The 16,424-nt window shown below is 46.9% G+C and overlaps 1 protein-coding gene across 1 annotated transcript in view; it reads right to left on the reverse strand.

The window, feature by feature from the left end:
• DIPK1A (divergent protein kinase domain 1A) overlaps positions 1 to 14,584 on the reverse strand; it is a 74,549-nt gene extending 59,965 nt beyond the window's left edge. The window contains exon 1 of the mRNA XM_038745761.1: positions 14,426 to 14,584. Within this exon, the coding sequence (XP_038601689.1) occupies positions 14,426 to 14,482 (57 nt within the window). The 5' untranslated portion in view covers positions 14,483 to 14,584. The remainder of the gene's footprint in view (positions 1 to 14,425) is intronic.
• Between the last annotated feature and the right edge of the window lie 1,840 nt (positions 14,585 to 16,424).

Below are 16,424 nucleotides of genomic sequence, written 5' to 3' on the forward strand. Positions count from 1 at the left end.
CTCTGAGATAGATACAAGATAATCGAGCTGTACACAGTCCCTTCCCCAGTCATCATCATCACCATCAATCGTATTTATTCAGCGGTTACTGTGTGCAGAGCACTGTACTAAGCGCTTGGGAAGTACAAGTTGGCAACATATAGAGACAGTCCCTACCCAACAGTGGGCTCACAGTCTAAAAGGGGGAGACAGAGAACAAAACCAAACATACTAACAAAATAAAATAAATAGAATAGATATGTACAAGTAAAATAAATAAATAAATAGAGTAACAAATATGTACAAACATATATACATATAAACAGGTGCTCCGCTTTACAAATGAGGTAACTGAGGCCCAGAGAAGTTAAGCAACTTGCCCAAGGTCACAGAGCAGACAAGTGGCGGAGACGGGATTAGAACCCAGGTCTTTCTATCCACTAGGCCATGCTGCTTCTCTAAGTAGGAGCATAAATGCTACAAATGGCTGCTGGTTTTCTAAAAATAATGACGGTAATTCGGATATCTGTAAACTCTTGCTTCGTGCCAAGTACCACTGTAATAATAATAATGATGGCATTTATTAAGCGCTTACTATGTGCAAAGCACTGTTCTAAGCACTGTATTCTATTATACTCTCCCAAGCGCCTAGTACAGTGCACCGCACCGCGGTAAGTGCTCAATAAATACAACGGAATGAATTAATGAAAGAAGTACTATACCAAGTGCTGGGACGGATATGGTCAGATCAGACCCACTTATCATCCAACATGGGGCTCACGGTCTTATGGGGAGAGAAAGAGAAAATATCTTATCCCCGTTTTCATAGACGATGAAACTGAGACCCAGAAGAAGTGAAATGACTTCCCCAAGGTCACACGGCAGACAAGAGGTGGAATCGCCATTCGAACCCAGGTCTAGTGACTCTCAGGCCCATGAGCGGTCCACGCTGCTTCTCTATAAACTGACTTCATCACCATCATCAATCGTATTTATTGAGCGCTTACTATGTGCAGAGCACTGTACTAAGCGCTTGGGAAGTACAAATTGGCAACATATAGAGACAGTCCCTACCCAACAGTGGGCTCACAGTCTAAAAGGGGGAGACAGAGAACAAAACCAAACATACTAACAAAATAAAATAAATAGAATAGATATGTACAAATAAAATAAATAAATAAATAAATAAATAGAGTAATAAATATGTACAAACATATATACATATATACAGGTGCTGTGGGGAAGGGAAGGAGGTAAGATGGGGGGATGGGGAGGGGGACGAGGGGGAGAGGGGGTTGGGTTCATTCAGTCAAGCGTATTTAATAAGCACTTATCGCGTGCAGAGCACTGTACTAAGCACTTGGAAAATACAATTCGGCAACAGATGGAGATAATCCCTACCCAACAACGGGCTCACAGTCTAGAAGCGGGGAGACAGACAACAAAACAAATCAAGTCGACAAGCGTGAACGGCATCAATAGCTCTGATTTGGGACGCTGGAAATTAGCTGGGGAAGGCTTATTCAAGGAGGTGGACTTTCAGGAGAGCTTTACTAATAATAACAATAACAACAAAAATGGGCAGAGCTGTGGCCGATCGATTTGGTAAAGGAAGATATTCCGAGGCGGGGGAACGACGTGAGCGAGGGGGTGGATGAGCAACATCTGAGCACTTTATTCTGGTAGTTATAATAACAATAATAATAATAATGATATCTGTTAAGTGCTTACGATGCGTCAAACACTGCTCTAAGCGCTGGGGTGGTTACAAGTTGTCCGACATAATAATAATAATAATAATGATATTTGTTAAGCGCTTACTATGTGCAAAGCACTGTTCTAAGCGCTGGAGAGGTTACAAGGTGATCTGGTTGTCCCATGGGGGGCTCACAGTTTCAATCCCCATTTTACAGATGAGGTAACTGACACCCAGAGAAGTTAAGCGACTCGCCCACAGTCACACAGCTGACAACTGGCGGTGTCGGGATTTGAACCCATGACCTCCGACTCCAAAGCCCGGGCTCTTTCCACCGAGCCACGCTGCTTCTCACAATGGGCTGTCTTAATCCCCATTTTACAGTTGAGGTAACTGAGGCCCGGAAAAGTGAAGGGACTTGCCCAGGGTCATAAAGCAGGCAGGTGGGGGAGTCGTTATTAAAATCCAGGTTCTTCTGACCCCCGGGCCCATGCTCTTTCCACTAGGCAACACCACCGATTTCCTAGGCAGTTCCACACTGGGGGTCCTAGACTTCCCCAAAACACCACCAGAAAACCAGTTCATTTCCCAGGAAACACAGTGGTATCATTTCCTCGGTAACTTTAACACGGCATCTAGAGAGGCGTACCAGCCTCATTCATTCAACCGTATTTATTGAGCGCTTTCTGTGTGCAGAGCACTGTACTAAGCGCTTGGAAAGTACAGTTTGGCCTCCCCATATCCCCTGAGATACAGCAATCAGCTTGGCCAAGAAATGAAGAGTTTCCCTAGGAGAAACTGTGTGGCTTAGCGGATAGAGCCCAGGCGTGGGAGTCTAAAGGACCTGAGTTCTAATCCTGTCTAACCCCTTGGGCAAGTCACCTTCATTTCTCTGTGCCTCAGTTACCTCATTCATTCAATCATATTTATTGAGTGCAAAGCACTGTACTATTTGGGAGAGTGCATCATTACTATTATTGTGGTATTTATTAAGCGCTTACTATGTGCCAAGCACTGTTCTAAGCACTGGGGCAGATACAAGGTAATCGCGTTGTCCCACGTGGGGCTCACAGTCTTCACCCCCATTTTACAGGTGAGGGAACTGAGGCCCAGAGAAGTGAAGCGACTTGCCCAAGGTCACACAGAAGACAAGTGGCGGAGGCAGGATTAGAACCCGTGACCTTCCAACTCCTAGGCCCGTGCTCTTTTCCATTACGCCGTGCTGCTTCTCAGAGACCCAATCACTCTGAGCAGGATGGAGGGGTGAGGCAGAAAAGAGGCAGAGGCAGCGATAAGAGGAGAGAGTGGATGGGAAGAGATAGGAAGAAGAGGGCGGGGGGAATAAAGGGAGATGAAACTCTTTGAGAGCGGGGACCATGTTTAAGAACTCAAGTGTAGTCTCCCAAGATAATTAGGTTGGACAGGGTCAACAGAGCATGGGGCTAGGGGTCACTCCCAACCTCCTGCCTCTCCCCGTTTCAGTCTAAACTTCACTCCGCTGCCCGGATTATCTTTCTACAGAAACGCTCTGGGCATGTCACACCCCTCCTCAAAAATCTCCAGTGCCTGACTGCCAACCTACAAATTAAGCAAAAACTCCTCACCCTGGGCTTCCAGGCTGTCCATCCCCTCGCCCCCTCCTACCTCCCCTCCCTTCTTTCCTTCTCCAGCCCAGCCCGCACCCTCCGCTCCTCTGCCGCCACTCACCTCCTCACTGGGCCTCGTCCTCACCTGTCGCACCGTGGACCCCCAGCCCACGTCCTACCCCTGGCCCGGAATGCCCTCCCTCCCAAAATCCGCCAAACTATCTCTCTTCCTCCCTTCAAAGCCCTACTGAGCGCTCACCTCCTCCAGGAGGCCTTCCCACACTGAGCCCCCTTTTCCCTCTCCTCCTCATCCCCCCCGCCCCACCTCCTTCCCCTCCCCACAGCACTTGTATATACTTGTACAGATTTATTACTGTATTTTACTTGTACATATTTACTATTCTACTTGTTTTGTTAATGATGTGCATATAGCTATGATTCTATTTGTTCTGTTGATTTTGACACCTGTCCGCATGTTTTGTGTTGTTGGCTGTCTCCCCCTTCTAGACTGTGAGTGTTGTTGGGTAGGGACTGTCTCTATATGTGGCCGACTTGTAGTACAGTGCTCTGCACACAGTAAGCACTCAATAAATACGACTGAATGAATGAATAATAATTATTGTTATGATGGTACTTGTTAAGTGCTTACTATGTGCCAAGCAATGTTCTAAGCACTGGGGTAGTACAAATTAATCAGATTGGACACAGTCTCTGTTCCACATTGGGCTCACACTCTTAATCCCCATTTCTTACAGATGAGGTAACTGAGGCCCAGAGAAGTGAAGCGCCTTGCCCAAAATCACATCGCTGACACATGACAGAATCGGGATTAGAACCCATTCATTCAATCGTATTTAATCGTATTTATTGAGCGCTTACTGCGTGCAGAGCACTGTACTAAGCACTTGGGAGGTACAAATAGGCAACATATAGAGATGGTCCCTACCCAAAAATGGGCTCACAGTCTAGAAGGGGGAGATAGACAACAAAACCACCCGCCCGTGCCCCCAGGGCCAAGGCTGCCCACCCCGGGCCGTTAGACTGTGAGCCCACTGTTGGGTAGGGACTGTCTCTATATGTTGCCAACTTGTACTTCCCAAGCACTTAGTACACTGCTCTGCACACAGTAAGCACTCAATAAATACGATTGATGATGATGATGATGATGACCAGCTGGGTGACTCTGGGCAAGTCGCTTGCCTTCTCTAGGCCTCAGTTACCTCATCTTCCCACTCGCCGGGGTCAGTGTGGTGGCCATTTGGATGGTGAGGACGGGGCAAAGTCTGGACAAGTTGCAGAGGAAAAGACTAACAGGTTGGGGTGACTAACTGTATACGGGGATTGGATTTATTCATTCACTCAATCGTATTTATGGAGCGCTTATTGTGTGCTGAGCACTGGACTAAGCACTTGGGAAGTACAAGTTGGCAACATATAGAGACGGTCCCAACCCAACAGCGGGCTCGCAGTCTAGAAGGGGGAGACAGACAACAAAACATAATAACAAAATAAAATAAATAGAATAAATGTGTACAAGTAAAATAGAGTAATAAATATGTATAAACATATCTACATATATACAGGTGCTATTTATTCCTTCAATCATATTTATTGAGCGCTCAATGTGTGCAGAGCGCTGTACTAAGAGCTTGGAAAGTACAATACTGCCAGCAATAAGACAGACAATCCCTGCCCACAACAGGCTCACAGTCTAGAGAAGCAGCAGCATGGCCTATTAGAGCAAGGGCCTGGGTGTCAGAAGGTCATGTATATATGTTTGTACATATTTATTACTCTATTTATTTATTTAATTATTTATTTTACTTGTACATATCTATTCTATTTATTTTATTCTGTTAGTATGTTTGGTTTTGTTCTCTGTCTCCCCCTTTTAGACTGTGAGCCCACTGTTGGGTAGGGACTGTCTCTATATGTTGCCAATTTGTACTTCCCAAGCACTTAGTACAGTGCTCTGCACACAGTAAGTGCTCAATAAATACGATTGATGATGATGGGTTCTAATCCCGGCTCCACCACGTGTCTGCTGTTTGACCCTGGGCAAGTCACCTAACTTCTCCGTGCCTCAGTTCCCTCATCTGCAAAATGGGGATCAAGACTGTGAGCCCTGTGTGGGACAGGGACTGTGTCCAACCCAACTGCATCTACCTCGGCACTTAGAACAGTGCCTGGCACACAGTAAGTGCCCAACAAACACCCTTATTATTAGGAAAGGGTGAAGGGCAATTGTCAAGGTTGTAGGCTTGAAAGATGGGGAAGAACGGTGTCGCTTACTGACGAGAGAGGTGAAAGAGATATTTGGGTGGGAAAATGAGGAGTTTGGTTTTGGATGTGCTATGCTTGAAATGCTGGCGGGACAATCAGGTAGGATTTTCCTGGAGGCAGAAGGAGACTGAAAGAGCGTCCCTCTGGACTGTAAACTCATTGTCAACAGGGAATGTACCTGTTTATTGTTATATTGTACTCTCCCAAGTGCTCAGGACAATGCTCCGCACACAGGAAGCGTTCAATAAATACGATCGAATGAAGGAATGAAAGGAGAGGTGAGATTGCAAATAAAGAGATCGGAGTTAGGGCTGGTCGTCTCTAGACTGGAAGCTCATTGAGGGCACAGAATGTGTGTCTCTATTGTTGTACTGTACTCTCCCATGTGCTTAGTACAGTGCTCTGCATGCAGGAAGCGCTCAGTAAATAAGACTGACTGGTGAGGTATAAGTGGGAATCACAGAGAGAGGGTAATTGACACTGCAGGATAATAATAATTATGGTATTTGTTAAGCGCTTACTATGTGCCAAGCACTGTAGATACAAGGGAATCAGGTTGTCCCATGTGGGGCTCATAGTCCTAATCCCCATTTTTCAGATGAGGTAACAGGCACAGAGAGGTTAAGTGGCATGCCCAAGGTCACACAGCTGACAAGTAGCGGTGGCGGGATAATAATAATGATGGCATTTGTTAAGCGCTTACTATGTGCCAAGCACTATAGATACAAGGTAATCAGGTTGTCCCATATGGGGCTCATAGTCTTAATCCCCATTTTCCAGATGAGGTAACAGGCACAGAGAAGTTAAGTGGCATGCCCAAGGTCACACAGCTGACAAGTAGTGGCGGCAGGATAATAATAATGATGGCATTTGTTAAGCGCTTACTATGTGCCAAGCATTATAGATACAAGGTAATCAGATTGTCCCATATGGGGCTCACAGTCTTAATCCCCATTTTCCAGATGAGGTAACAGGCACAGAGAAGTTAAGTGGCATGCCCAAGGTCACACAGCTGACAAGTAGCGGCAGCAGGATAATAATAATGATGGCATTTGTTAAGCACTTCTGTGTGCGAAGCGCTGTTCTAAGCACTGGGGGGGGGGATACAAGGTGATCAGGTTGTCCCACGTGGGGCTCACAGTCTTAATCCCCATTTTACAGATGAGGTAATTGAGGCCCAGAGAAGTGAAGTGACTTGCCCAAAGTCACACAGCTGACAAGCGGCGGAGCCGGGATTAGAACCCACGACCTCTGACTCCAAAGCCTGGGCTGCTTCTCAGAACCCACGTCCTCTGATTCCTAAACCCGTGCTCTGGCCACTAAACCACGCTGCTTAATGAGCTTCCCCAGGGAGTCAAAGCAGAGCGGGAAGAGGAGGGAAGTTTGAATGGAATCTGGAGGAAAACCCACAGGAAAGAGGGTGGGAGGTAATGATAATAATAATGATGGCATTTATTAAGCGCTTACTATGTGCAAAGCACTGTTCTAAGCGCTGGGGAGGTTACAAGGTGATCAGGTTGTCCCACGTGGGGCTCACAGTCTTCATCCCCATTTTACAGATCAGGGAAATGAGGCACAGAGAAGTGAAGTGACTTGCCCAAAGTCACACAGCTGACAAGTGGCGGAGCCGGGGTTTGAACCCATGACCTCTGACTCCCAAGCCTGTGCTCTTTCCACTGAGCCACACTGCTTCTCCGAGGAAGAGCCCCTTGAAAACACAGAAACTAACCCACCATAAAGGAAGGCTGCTTCTTGATCAGGACTGGTAGCAGATCATTCATTCATTCACTCAATCATATTTATTGAGCGCTTACTGTGTGCAGAGCACCGTACTAAGCGCTTGGGAAGTACAAGTTGGCAACATATAGAGACGTTTCCTACCCAACAGCAGGTTCACAGTCTAGAAGGGGGAGACAGAACAAAACAAAACTAACAAAATAAAATCATTAGAATAAACGTACAAAATAGAGTAATAAATACATACAAACATATATACAGGTGCTGTGGGGAGGGGAAGGAGGTAAGGCGGAGGGGACAGCTCAGCAGATCTCCTAGCTCTTCTTATTAAAGGAAAACGCTGTAGTTTTATTTTGATGTTAAATAGCAACCGAATGAAAGAATTCGTCTAAAACTTCACGTTAGAAAGAGCGGTTCATTTCGACCATTTGCCCACACAACTGTCAGTCGAAGCAGCTGGGAGTAAAGAAAGTAAAAGAGACCGTGGAGTATGAAAAGGAGGGTAGTGAGATCATTTAAGGGCCCTTCTGCTTGTCACCGACGGAAGTGACAAACAACGATGAGTGATGGCTAGCAGAAGCAGAAAAATCCAACACAAGAAATAGAAACGTCTGGCCTGTTCATTATTTCGCTTTTCACGACCCCTCATTAAATTTTTATTGTAATTTTTTATTGAATGTAAATTAATTGACTGAAAAAGCCCACTGCATTAAAGCAATCTTTAGTGAGTCAAGAATCCTTTTTAGATGTTTCATCATCGGCAGACATCTGTAATTTACCACAATGTGGATTTGCAGCTCCATACCTCGGGAGATCGAAGAATACCAAAGGATGAGTGACATCCCCCCCCCCCTTCATTCATTCATTCATATTTATTGAGCGCTTACTGTGTGCAGAGCACTGTATTAAGCACTTGGGAAGTACAAGTTGGCAACATCAATCCATCATTGATATTTATTGAGCGCTTACTGTGTGCAGAGCACTGTACTAAGCGCTTGGAAAGTATATGTTGCCAATCTGTACTTCCCAAGCGCTTAGTACAGTGCTCTGCACACAGTAAGCACTCAATAAATATGATTGATTGATTGATTGATAAGTTGGCTACATAAAGAGACGGTCCCTACCCAACAATGGGCTCACTCCCTTGGAAGGATAAGATTACTTAAACTCTTCGAAACAACTGTAAACACTTGAAAACAGTTTTCAGAAGACATGCAGATAATATTGCATACAATATTATTCCAAAGATCTTTTCAAATTGCTTGCTGCCAAATGATTCCCAGACCAACCTACTGAGAAACCAATTCCCCCCCAAACATCGAGGTGCCAAGACACAACAACAAAAAAATGAAAACCAAGCTATAAAATCTTCAGCCACCCGCAAAAAGCAAACATGCAAGTAGTCATGGGTGGCTGGTGATTTATCATCAGAAAAAGTTAATTTTTTAAAAAACTCTAAAATTCTCATTCCTTTTGGAGCATAACCAGAAAACATCATTAGCCACGTGAAATATTCAAAGCTAAGCTAACCGAGCTAACCCTGCATAGCCTTTCAAATCTTTTTCAAAAATATTTCTAGGGTACTTACGCCAGCATATTGAACATTTCCTTCAAGTAGTCACCGAGTATTATCTTTTAGGATGGGAGAAACGACTACCCATTAAAATATTAGAATTCTCCCAGCCAAAAACATGACTCCTCCAAATTAAGAGTAGGCTGAGATCCGACTCTCGGCCCTTCATTTTATTGACTATAAAACTGTTCCGTTCCAAGGATAACAGAGGCACATCCAACATAAATGGCAAGTTCAAATTAAATGAGGTTTTACATGCCCCATGGTATCATCTGGCTTTGGCCTGGAGGGCTGATTCGTTCTCTGCTGACTAGTTTCTCCATTTCCACATACGTTGCCGACTTGTACTTCCCAAGTGCTTAGTACAGTGCTCTGCACACAGTAAGCGCTCAATATGAATGAATGAATCAACGAATTTCCATTTACTAATCTGAATTTACAGACTGTTGTCCACTACGTCCTAGTAATTTTTGCAAGGAACAAGGTACCAGAAAACGATTTTAAATGGCTCACTGTGGGCAGGGAATGTGTCTGCTGACTCCGTACAATGTTGCCTCCAAAGCGCTTAGTACAGTGCTCTGCCCATAGTAAGCACTCAATAAATAGGACTGACGGATTTCAAATGCCGGATGTGCAGGCTGTGGGATCGCAAAAGAATCTAAGGCTATTCAAGCAAAACAAATCAAACTGATTCTAATCAAACTGATTAGAGAAGCAGTGTGGCTCAGTGGAAAGAGCACGGGCTGTGGGGTCAGAGGTCATGGGTTCAAATCCCCGCTCCACCGATTGTCAGCTGTGTGACTTTGGGCAAGTCACTTCACTTCTCCGGGCCTCAGTTCCCTCATCTGTAAAATGGGGATGAAGACTGTGAGCCCCCCGTGGGACAACCTGATAATCTTGTAACCTCCCCAGCGCTTAGAACAGTGCTTTGCACATAGGAAGCGCTTAATAAATACCATTATTATTATTATTCTGCAGTGTTTTTTCTGCCTTAGGTACTTCAGGTTTTTCATTTTTTATAACGTGCCTTTGAATGATGATGATGATGGCATTTATTAAGCGCTTACTATGTGCAGAGCACTGTTCTAAGCGCTGGGAAGGTTACAAGGTTTTTTCTGTAGGGAAGGCGGTTTATATATAGTTTATATATAGTTGTACAGATTTATTACTCTATTTATTTTACTTGTACATATTTACTATTCTATTTATTTTGTTAATGATGAGCTGACAGTCCAGGGGGTGAGAAAGATATTACAATAAATTGCAGATATGTATATAATCACTCTAGGGGGGAGAATGGGGTGACTCTCAAGTGTTTAAAGGGTACAACAATAATAATAATAATAATGATGGCATTTATTAAGTGCTTACTATGTGCAGAGCACTGTTCTAAGCGCTGGGAAGGTTACAAGGTTTTTTCTGTAGGGAAGGCAGTTTATATATAGTACAGATCTAGTACTCTATTTTACTTGTACATATTTAAGTGCACCACTTTCATTTCAAACGAACATGTGCTTTTTCCTTGGGGTGGGGAAGAGGACTGCTCGCTTAAATTGAATATTAGTCCCGAAATATGGTGAACGTGAACATCTTCTACGTCAAATACTGTAATTCATAAGGATATAAGGTCAAGAAGGTGACTGCAGATGCATGGGGAAGAGAAACTAAGACATCTGAGAATAGGGAAGTGAAGAGCAGGAAAAGAAAAACCAAGTCAAATCGTCCAGAATAGACACGCATACAGAATGGAGCAAGAAAAATGGTAAGGAGGGGGCGCAGGAGGAATGATGCAAGGTAGGGACACTGAAAAGAGAAAAGCAGGGAACTGCTAATTATGTTAAAGGCTAAAGTCGGATCTGAAGATTCCTCAGGAGCGTCTAAGGCAGTCCCAGACATGAGTTGATTCTGATTCAGGCTGCGTAAACAACAGCAGGCAATCCATTCTTGGCCTTTGGATGCCAAGGAGTGACAAGATGGGATTTTAAAATGATTTACTAATATTAATAATAATAACAATAACGACGGTGTTTGTTAAGCGCTTACTACGTGCCAAGCACTGTTCTAAGCCCTGGGGTACCCTTGAGTGATTGACAGAAGAATCAGATATGTTGATTTAGCTGGAACAATTTGTTTTTTTAAATTGGTACGTATTAACTCTGTGCCAGGCACTGTACTAAGCGCTGGGGTAGACACAAGCTCATCAGGTTGGACACAGTACGTGTCCCCCGTGGGGCTCACAGTCTTCATCCCCATTTGACAGATGAGGTAACCGAGGCACAGAGAAGTTAAGTGACTTGCCCAAAGTCGCACAGCTGATACGTCTGAATCCCTCTCCCGACTTTAAGCTTATCGTGGGAGGGAAATGTGTCTGCCAATTCTGCTGTACCATACTCTTCCCAAGCGCTCTGCACAGAGTAAACATTCAATAAATGACAAGCGCTTAATACAGTGCTCTGCACACAGTAAGCGCTCAATAAATACGATTGATGAGGACTGATTGATTGAGGGAAAGAAGCCAGCAGAGCCAACGAGTGGGAGAAAAAAAGACAGCCCCAGCTAGACAAAGCAAAGAGCTGGGGAAAAGGACAATCAAGAAGCTCGTTGTGGGCAGGGAATATCTGCTTACTCTATTGTATCAATAGATCAACGGTATTTATTATTAATAATCATCATCAATCGTATTTATTGAGCGCTTACTGTGTGCAGAGCACTGTACTAAGCGCTTTATAATCATAATAATAATCATCATAATCACAATGATGGTATTTTTGAAGTGCTTACTATGTGCCAAGGGATATTTTAAGCGCTGGAGTAGAAGCCCCCTGCCATCCTGGCTTCTAGAGAAACTGTCTGCCCTCCACCTCAGGTCTGCCCCTTGACTGGCAAATAATAACAATAATAATAATAATGGCATTTAGTAAGCGCTTACTATGTGCAAAGCACTGTTCTAAGCGCTGGGGAGGTTACAAGGCCATCAGGTTGTCCCACGGGGGGCTCACAGTCTTAATCCCCATTTTACAGATGAGGTAACTGAGGCCCAGAGAAGTGAAGTGACTTGCCCAAAGCCACACAGCTGACAATCGGCAGAGCCGGGATTTGAACCTGTGACCTCTGACTCCAAAGCCCGGGCTCCTTCCAAGGAACCACGCTGCTTCTCAAAAGGGCTGGCCAAGTAGTAGAAGTAATAGCTCATCCTCTAGACTGTAAATAGATTCAAGTTAATCAGGTTGGACACAGTCCCTGTCCCACTTGGGTTCACTCTCCATTCCCATTTTCCAGATGGAGTCACTGAGGACCAGAGATGTGAAGTGACCGGCCCAAGGCCACACAGCGGACAAGCGGCGGAGTCAGGACTAGAACCCACGACCTCCTGACTCTCAAGCCTGTGCTCTCTCCATACACAGCATGAGAAGCTGAGTGGCTTAGTGGAAAGAGCCCGGGCTTGGGAGTCAGAGGTCCTGGGTTCTAATCCCGGCTCTGCCGCTTATCAACTGTGTGACCTTGGGCAAGTCACTTCACTTCTCTAGGCCCCAGTTTCCTCATCTGTAAAATGGGGATGAAAACTGTGAGCCCCTTGTGGGACAACCCGATTACCTTATATCAGTGCTTGGCACATAGTAAGCACTTAACAAATCCCATTATTATTATTATTATTATTATTATTATTATTATTATTATTATTATTATTGTTATTAAAGAGCCCGGGCTTGGGAGTCAGAGGTCGTGGGTTCTAATCCCAGCTCAGCCACTCGTCAGCTGTGTGACTTTGGGCAAGTCACTTCACTGGGCCTCAGTTACCTCAATCTGTAAAATGGGGATGAAGACTGTGAGCCCCACGTGGGCCAACCTGATGACCTTGTATCATCCTCAGCACTTAGAACAGTGTTTGGCACATAGTAAGCGCTTAACAAATACCATCATTATTCTGTCTTCCCCCTTCTAGACTGCAAGCCCGTTGTTGGGTAGGGATTGCCTCTGTTGCTGAATTGTACTTTCCAAGCGCTTAGTACAGTGCTCTGCACACAGTAAATGCTCCATAAATACGACTGAATGAACAAATGAATAGTAGGCACTTAGCCAACAGCTTTATTATGGTTATTGTGCAAGATGCAGTGCCTCTGCCCAGAATAAGCGCTCCATACACAGCCCTGCACACAGTAAGCACTCAAGAGGGTAAGCTTGTTATGGGCAGGGAGCAGGTCTGCTGATTCTGCTGTACTGTACTTTCTCAAGCCCTTAGTACAGTGCTCTGCACATAGTAAACACTCAATAAATACCACTGATTGATTGAATGAAAAATACCATTGATGGGACTCAAGAAGACCTGCTGCTTATAATAATAATGATGGTATTTGTTAAGTGCTTGCTATCTCTCTCTCTATATATGCATATACATGTATGTAATATATGGAGAAACCACATGGCATAATAATAATAACAGTGAGGGTATTTGTTAAGCGCTTACTATGTGCCAAGCACTGTTCTAAGCACTGGGGGAGATACAAGGTAATCACGTTGTCCCACCTGGGGCTCACAGTCTTCATCCCCACTTTACAGATGAGGGAACTGAGGCCTGGAGAATAATAATAATGTTGGTATTTAAATGCTTACTGTAATAATAATAATAATGGCAGTTATTAAGCGCTTACTATGTCTAAAGCACTGTTCTAAGCGCTGGGGAGGTTGCAAGGTGATCAGGTTGTCCCACATGGGGCTCACACAGTCTTCATCCCCATTTTACAGATGAGGTAACTGAGGCACAGAGAAGTTAAGTGACTTGCCTGAAGCCACACAGCTGACAATTGGTGGAGCTGGGATTTGAACCCCTGACTTCTGAGTCCAAAGCCCGGGCTCTTTCCACTGAGCCACGCTGTATTTTGTGCCAAGCACTGCTCTAAGCGCTGAGGGGGGATACAAGATAATCAAGGTTGTCCCACGTGGGGCTCACAGTCCTCATCCCCATTTTACAAATGAGGGAACTGACGCCCAGAGAATAATCAATCAATCAATCGTATTTATTGAGCGCTTACTGTGTTTAAAGCACTGTACTAAGCGCTTAGCACTGTATTAATAATGATGACATTTATTAAGCACTTACTATGCGCAAAGCACTGTTCTAAGCGCTAGGGAGGTTACAGGGTGATCAGGTTGTCCCACGGGGGGCTCCCAGTCTTCATCCCCATTTTCCAGATGAGGGAACTGAGGCCCAGAGAAGCGAAGTGACTTGCCCCAAGTCCCCCGGCAGACCAGTGGCGGAGCCGGGATTGGAACCCACGACCTCCGGCTCCCAAGCCCGGGCTCTGACCACCGAGCCCAGCTGCTTCTCTGGCGTATGGAGGGAGCCCGGGCCTGGGAATCGGAAGGCCCTGGGTTCTAATCCCGCCTCGGCCCCTCGGCTGCCGGGTGTGTGACCTCGGGCAAGTCACTTCTCTGGGCCTCAGGGGCCTTGAGGTGTAGAATGGGGAGTGGGCCTGGGGGCCGCATGGAGGGGTCGGGGGGAGGAGGAAGAGGAGGAGGAGGAAGAGGAGGAGGAGGAGGAGGAGAGGGTGGGGGGAGGAGGCTGAATCGTACCTGGAGGGCACAGTGTTTGGGCAGGCCGGGCCCCGGGCACAGCGTCCTCGCCATCATAAGCACACATCGCCGCCGCCACCACCGCCTCTCTCTCCTCTCTGTCTCTCTCTCTCTTTGGGGGCGGGGGGCGTCTCTCTCTCCTCTCTCTGAAGGGGATGGCTCTTTCTGGGGAGTCTCTCCTCTCCCCTCCTGGGGGGTCTCTCCTCTCTCTGAGGATCTCTCTTCTCTCCTGGGGGGTCTCTCCTCTCTCTGGGGGTCTCTTCTCTCCTGGGAGAGCTCTCTCTCTCTGGGGGGTCTCTCCTCTGTCTGAGGATCTCTCTCCTCTCTCTAAGGGTCTCCTCTCTTGGGAAATCTATCTCTCTCTTTCTGGGGGGTCTCTCCTCTGTCTGAGGATCTCTCTTCTCTCCTGGGGGGTCTCTCCTCTCTCTGGGGGTCTCTTCTCTCCTGGGAGAGCTCTCTCTCTCTGGGGGGGGTCTCTCCTCTCCTAGGGGGGTCTCTCCTCTGTCTGAGGATCTCTCTCCTCTGTCTAAGGGTCTCCTCTCCTGGGAAATCTATCTCCCTCTTTCTGGGGGGTCTCTCCTCTGTCTGAGGATCTCTCCTCTCCTGGGGGGTCTCTCCTCTGTCTGAGGATCCCTCTTCTCTCGGGGGGGGGGGGTGTCTCTCCTCTCTCTAAGGGTCTCTTTCCTGGGAAATCTATCTCTCCCTTTCTGGGGGGGGGGGGGTCTCTCCTCTATCTGAGGATATCTCTTCTCTGGGGGGGTCTCTCCTCTCTCTAAGGGTCTCTTCTCTCCTGGGAAATCTATCTCTCTCTTTCTGGGGGGGGGTCTCTCCTCTGTCTGAGGATCTCTCCTCTCCTGGGGGGGTCTCTCCTCTGTCTGAGGATCTCTCCTCTCTGGGGGGGGGGTCTCTCCTCTCTCTAAGGGTCTCCTTTCCTGGGAGATCTATCTCTCTCTTTCTGGGGGGGGTCTCTCCTCTTCTAGGGGGGATCCCTCCTCTCTCTAAGGGTCTCTTCTCTCCTGGGAAATCTATCTCTCTCTTTCGGGGGGGGTCTCTCCTCTGTCTAAGGATCTCTCCTCTCCTGGGAGGGTCTCTCCTCTCTCTGAGGATCTCTCTTCTCTGGGGGGGGGTCTCTCCTCTGTCTAAGGGTCTCCTCTCCTGGGAGATCTATCTTTCTCTTTCGGGGGGGGGGTCTCTCCTCTCTCTTCTCCTAGGGAGTCTCTCCTCTGAGGATCTCTCCTCTCCTGGGGGGGGGGTCTCTCCTCTCTCTGAGGATCTCTCTTCTCTCTCTAAGGGTCTCTCCTCTCCTGGGAGATCTCTCTCTCTCTGGGGGTCTCACCTCTCTCTGGGGGAATCTATCTCTCTGTATCTGTGGGGGTCTCTCCTCTCTCTGGAGGTCTGTGCTCTCCTGGGGGTTCTCTTTCTCTCTCGGGGTTCTCTCCTGTCTCTGGGGGAATCTATCTCTCTTTCTGGGGGGGGTCTCTCCTCTCTCTGGAGGGATCTCTCTCTCTGGTGGTCTCTCTCCTCTCCCTGGTGGGGGTGTCTCTCCTCTCTCTGGGGGATCTCTCCTCTCTCTGGGGAGGGGGTCTGTCCTCTCTCTGGAGGTATCTGCTCTCCTGGGGGGGGTCTCTCTTCTCTCTGGAGTGATCTCTCTGTGTGGTGGTCTCTCTCCTCTCCCTGGGGGATCTATCTCTCTTTCTGGGGGGAGGGATCTCTCTCCTGTCTCTGGGGGGGTCTCTCCTCTCTTTGGGGGGATCTATCTCTTTCTGGGGGAGTCTGTCTCTCTCTGGGGGGGTCTGTCCTCTCTCTGGAGGTATCTGCTCTCCTGGGGGGGGGGGGTCTCTCCTCTCTCTGGGGGAATCTCTCTCTTTCTGGGGGTGTCTTTCCTCTCTCTGGAGGGATCTCTCTCTGTGGGGGGGGTCTCTCTTGTCTCCCTGGGGGATCTCTTTCTGGAGGGATCTCTCTCTCTGTGGGGATCTATCTCTCTTTCTGGGGGAGTCTC

The sequence above is a fragment of the Tachyglossus aculeatus genome, chromosome 4 (assembly GCF_015852505.1).
Source record: "Tachyglossus aculeatus isolate mTacAcu1 chromosome 4, mTacAcu1.pri, whole genome shotgun sequence".
Classification (NCBI taxonomy): domain Eukaryota; kingdom Metazoa; phylum Chordata; class Mammalia; order Monotremata; family Tachyglossidae; genus Tachyglossus; species Tachyglossus aculeatus.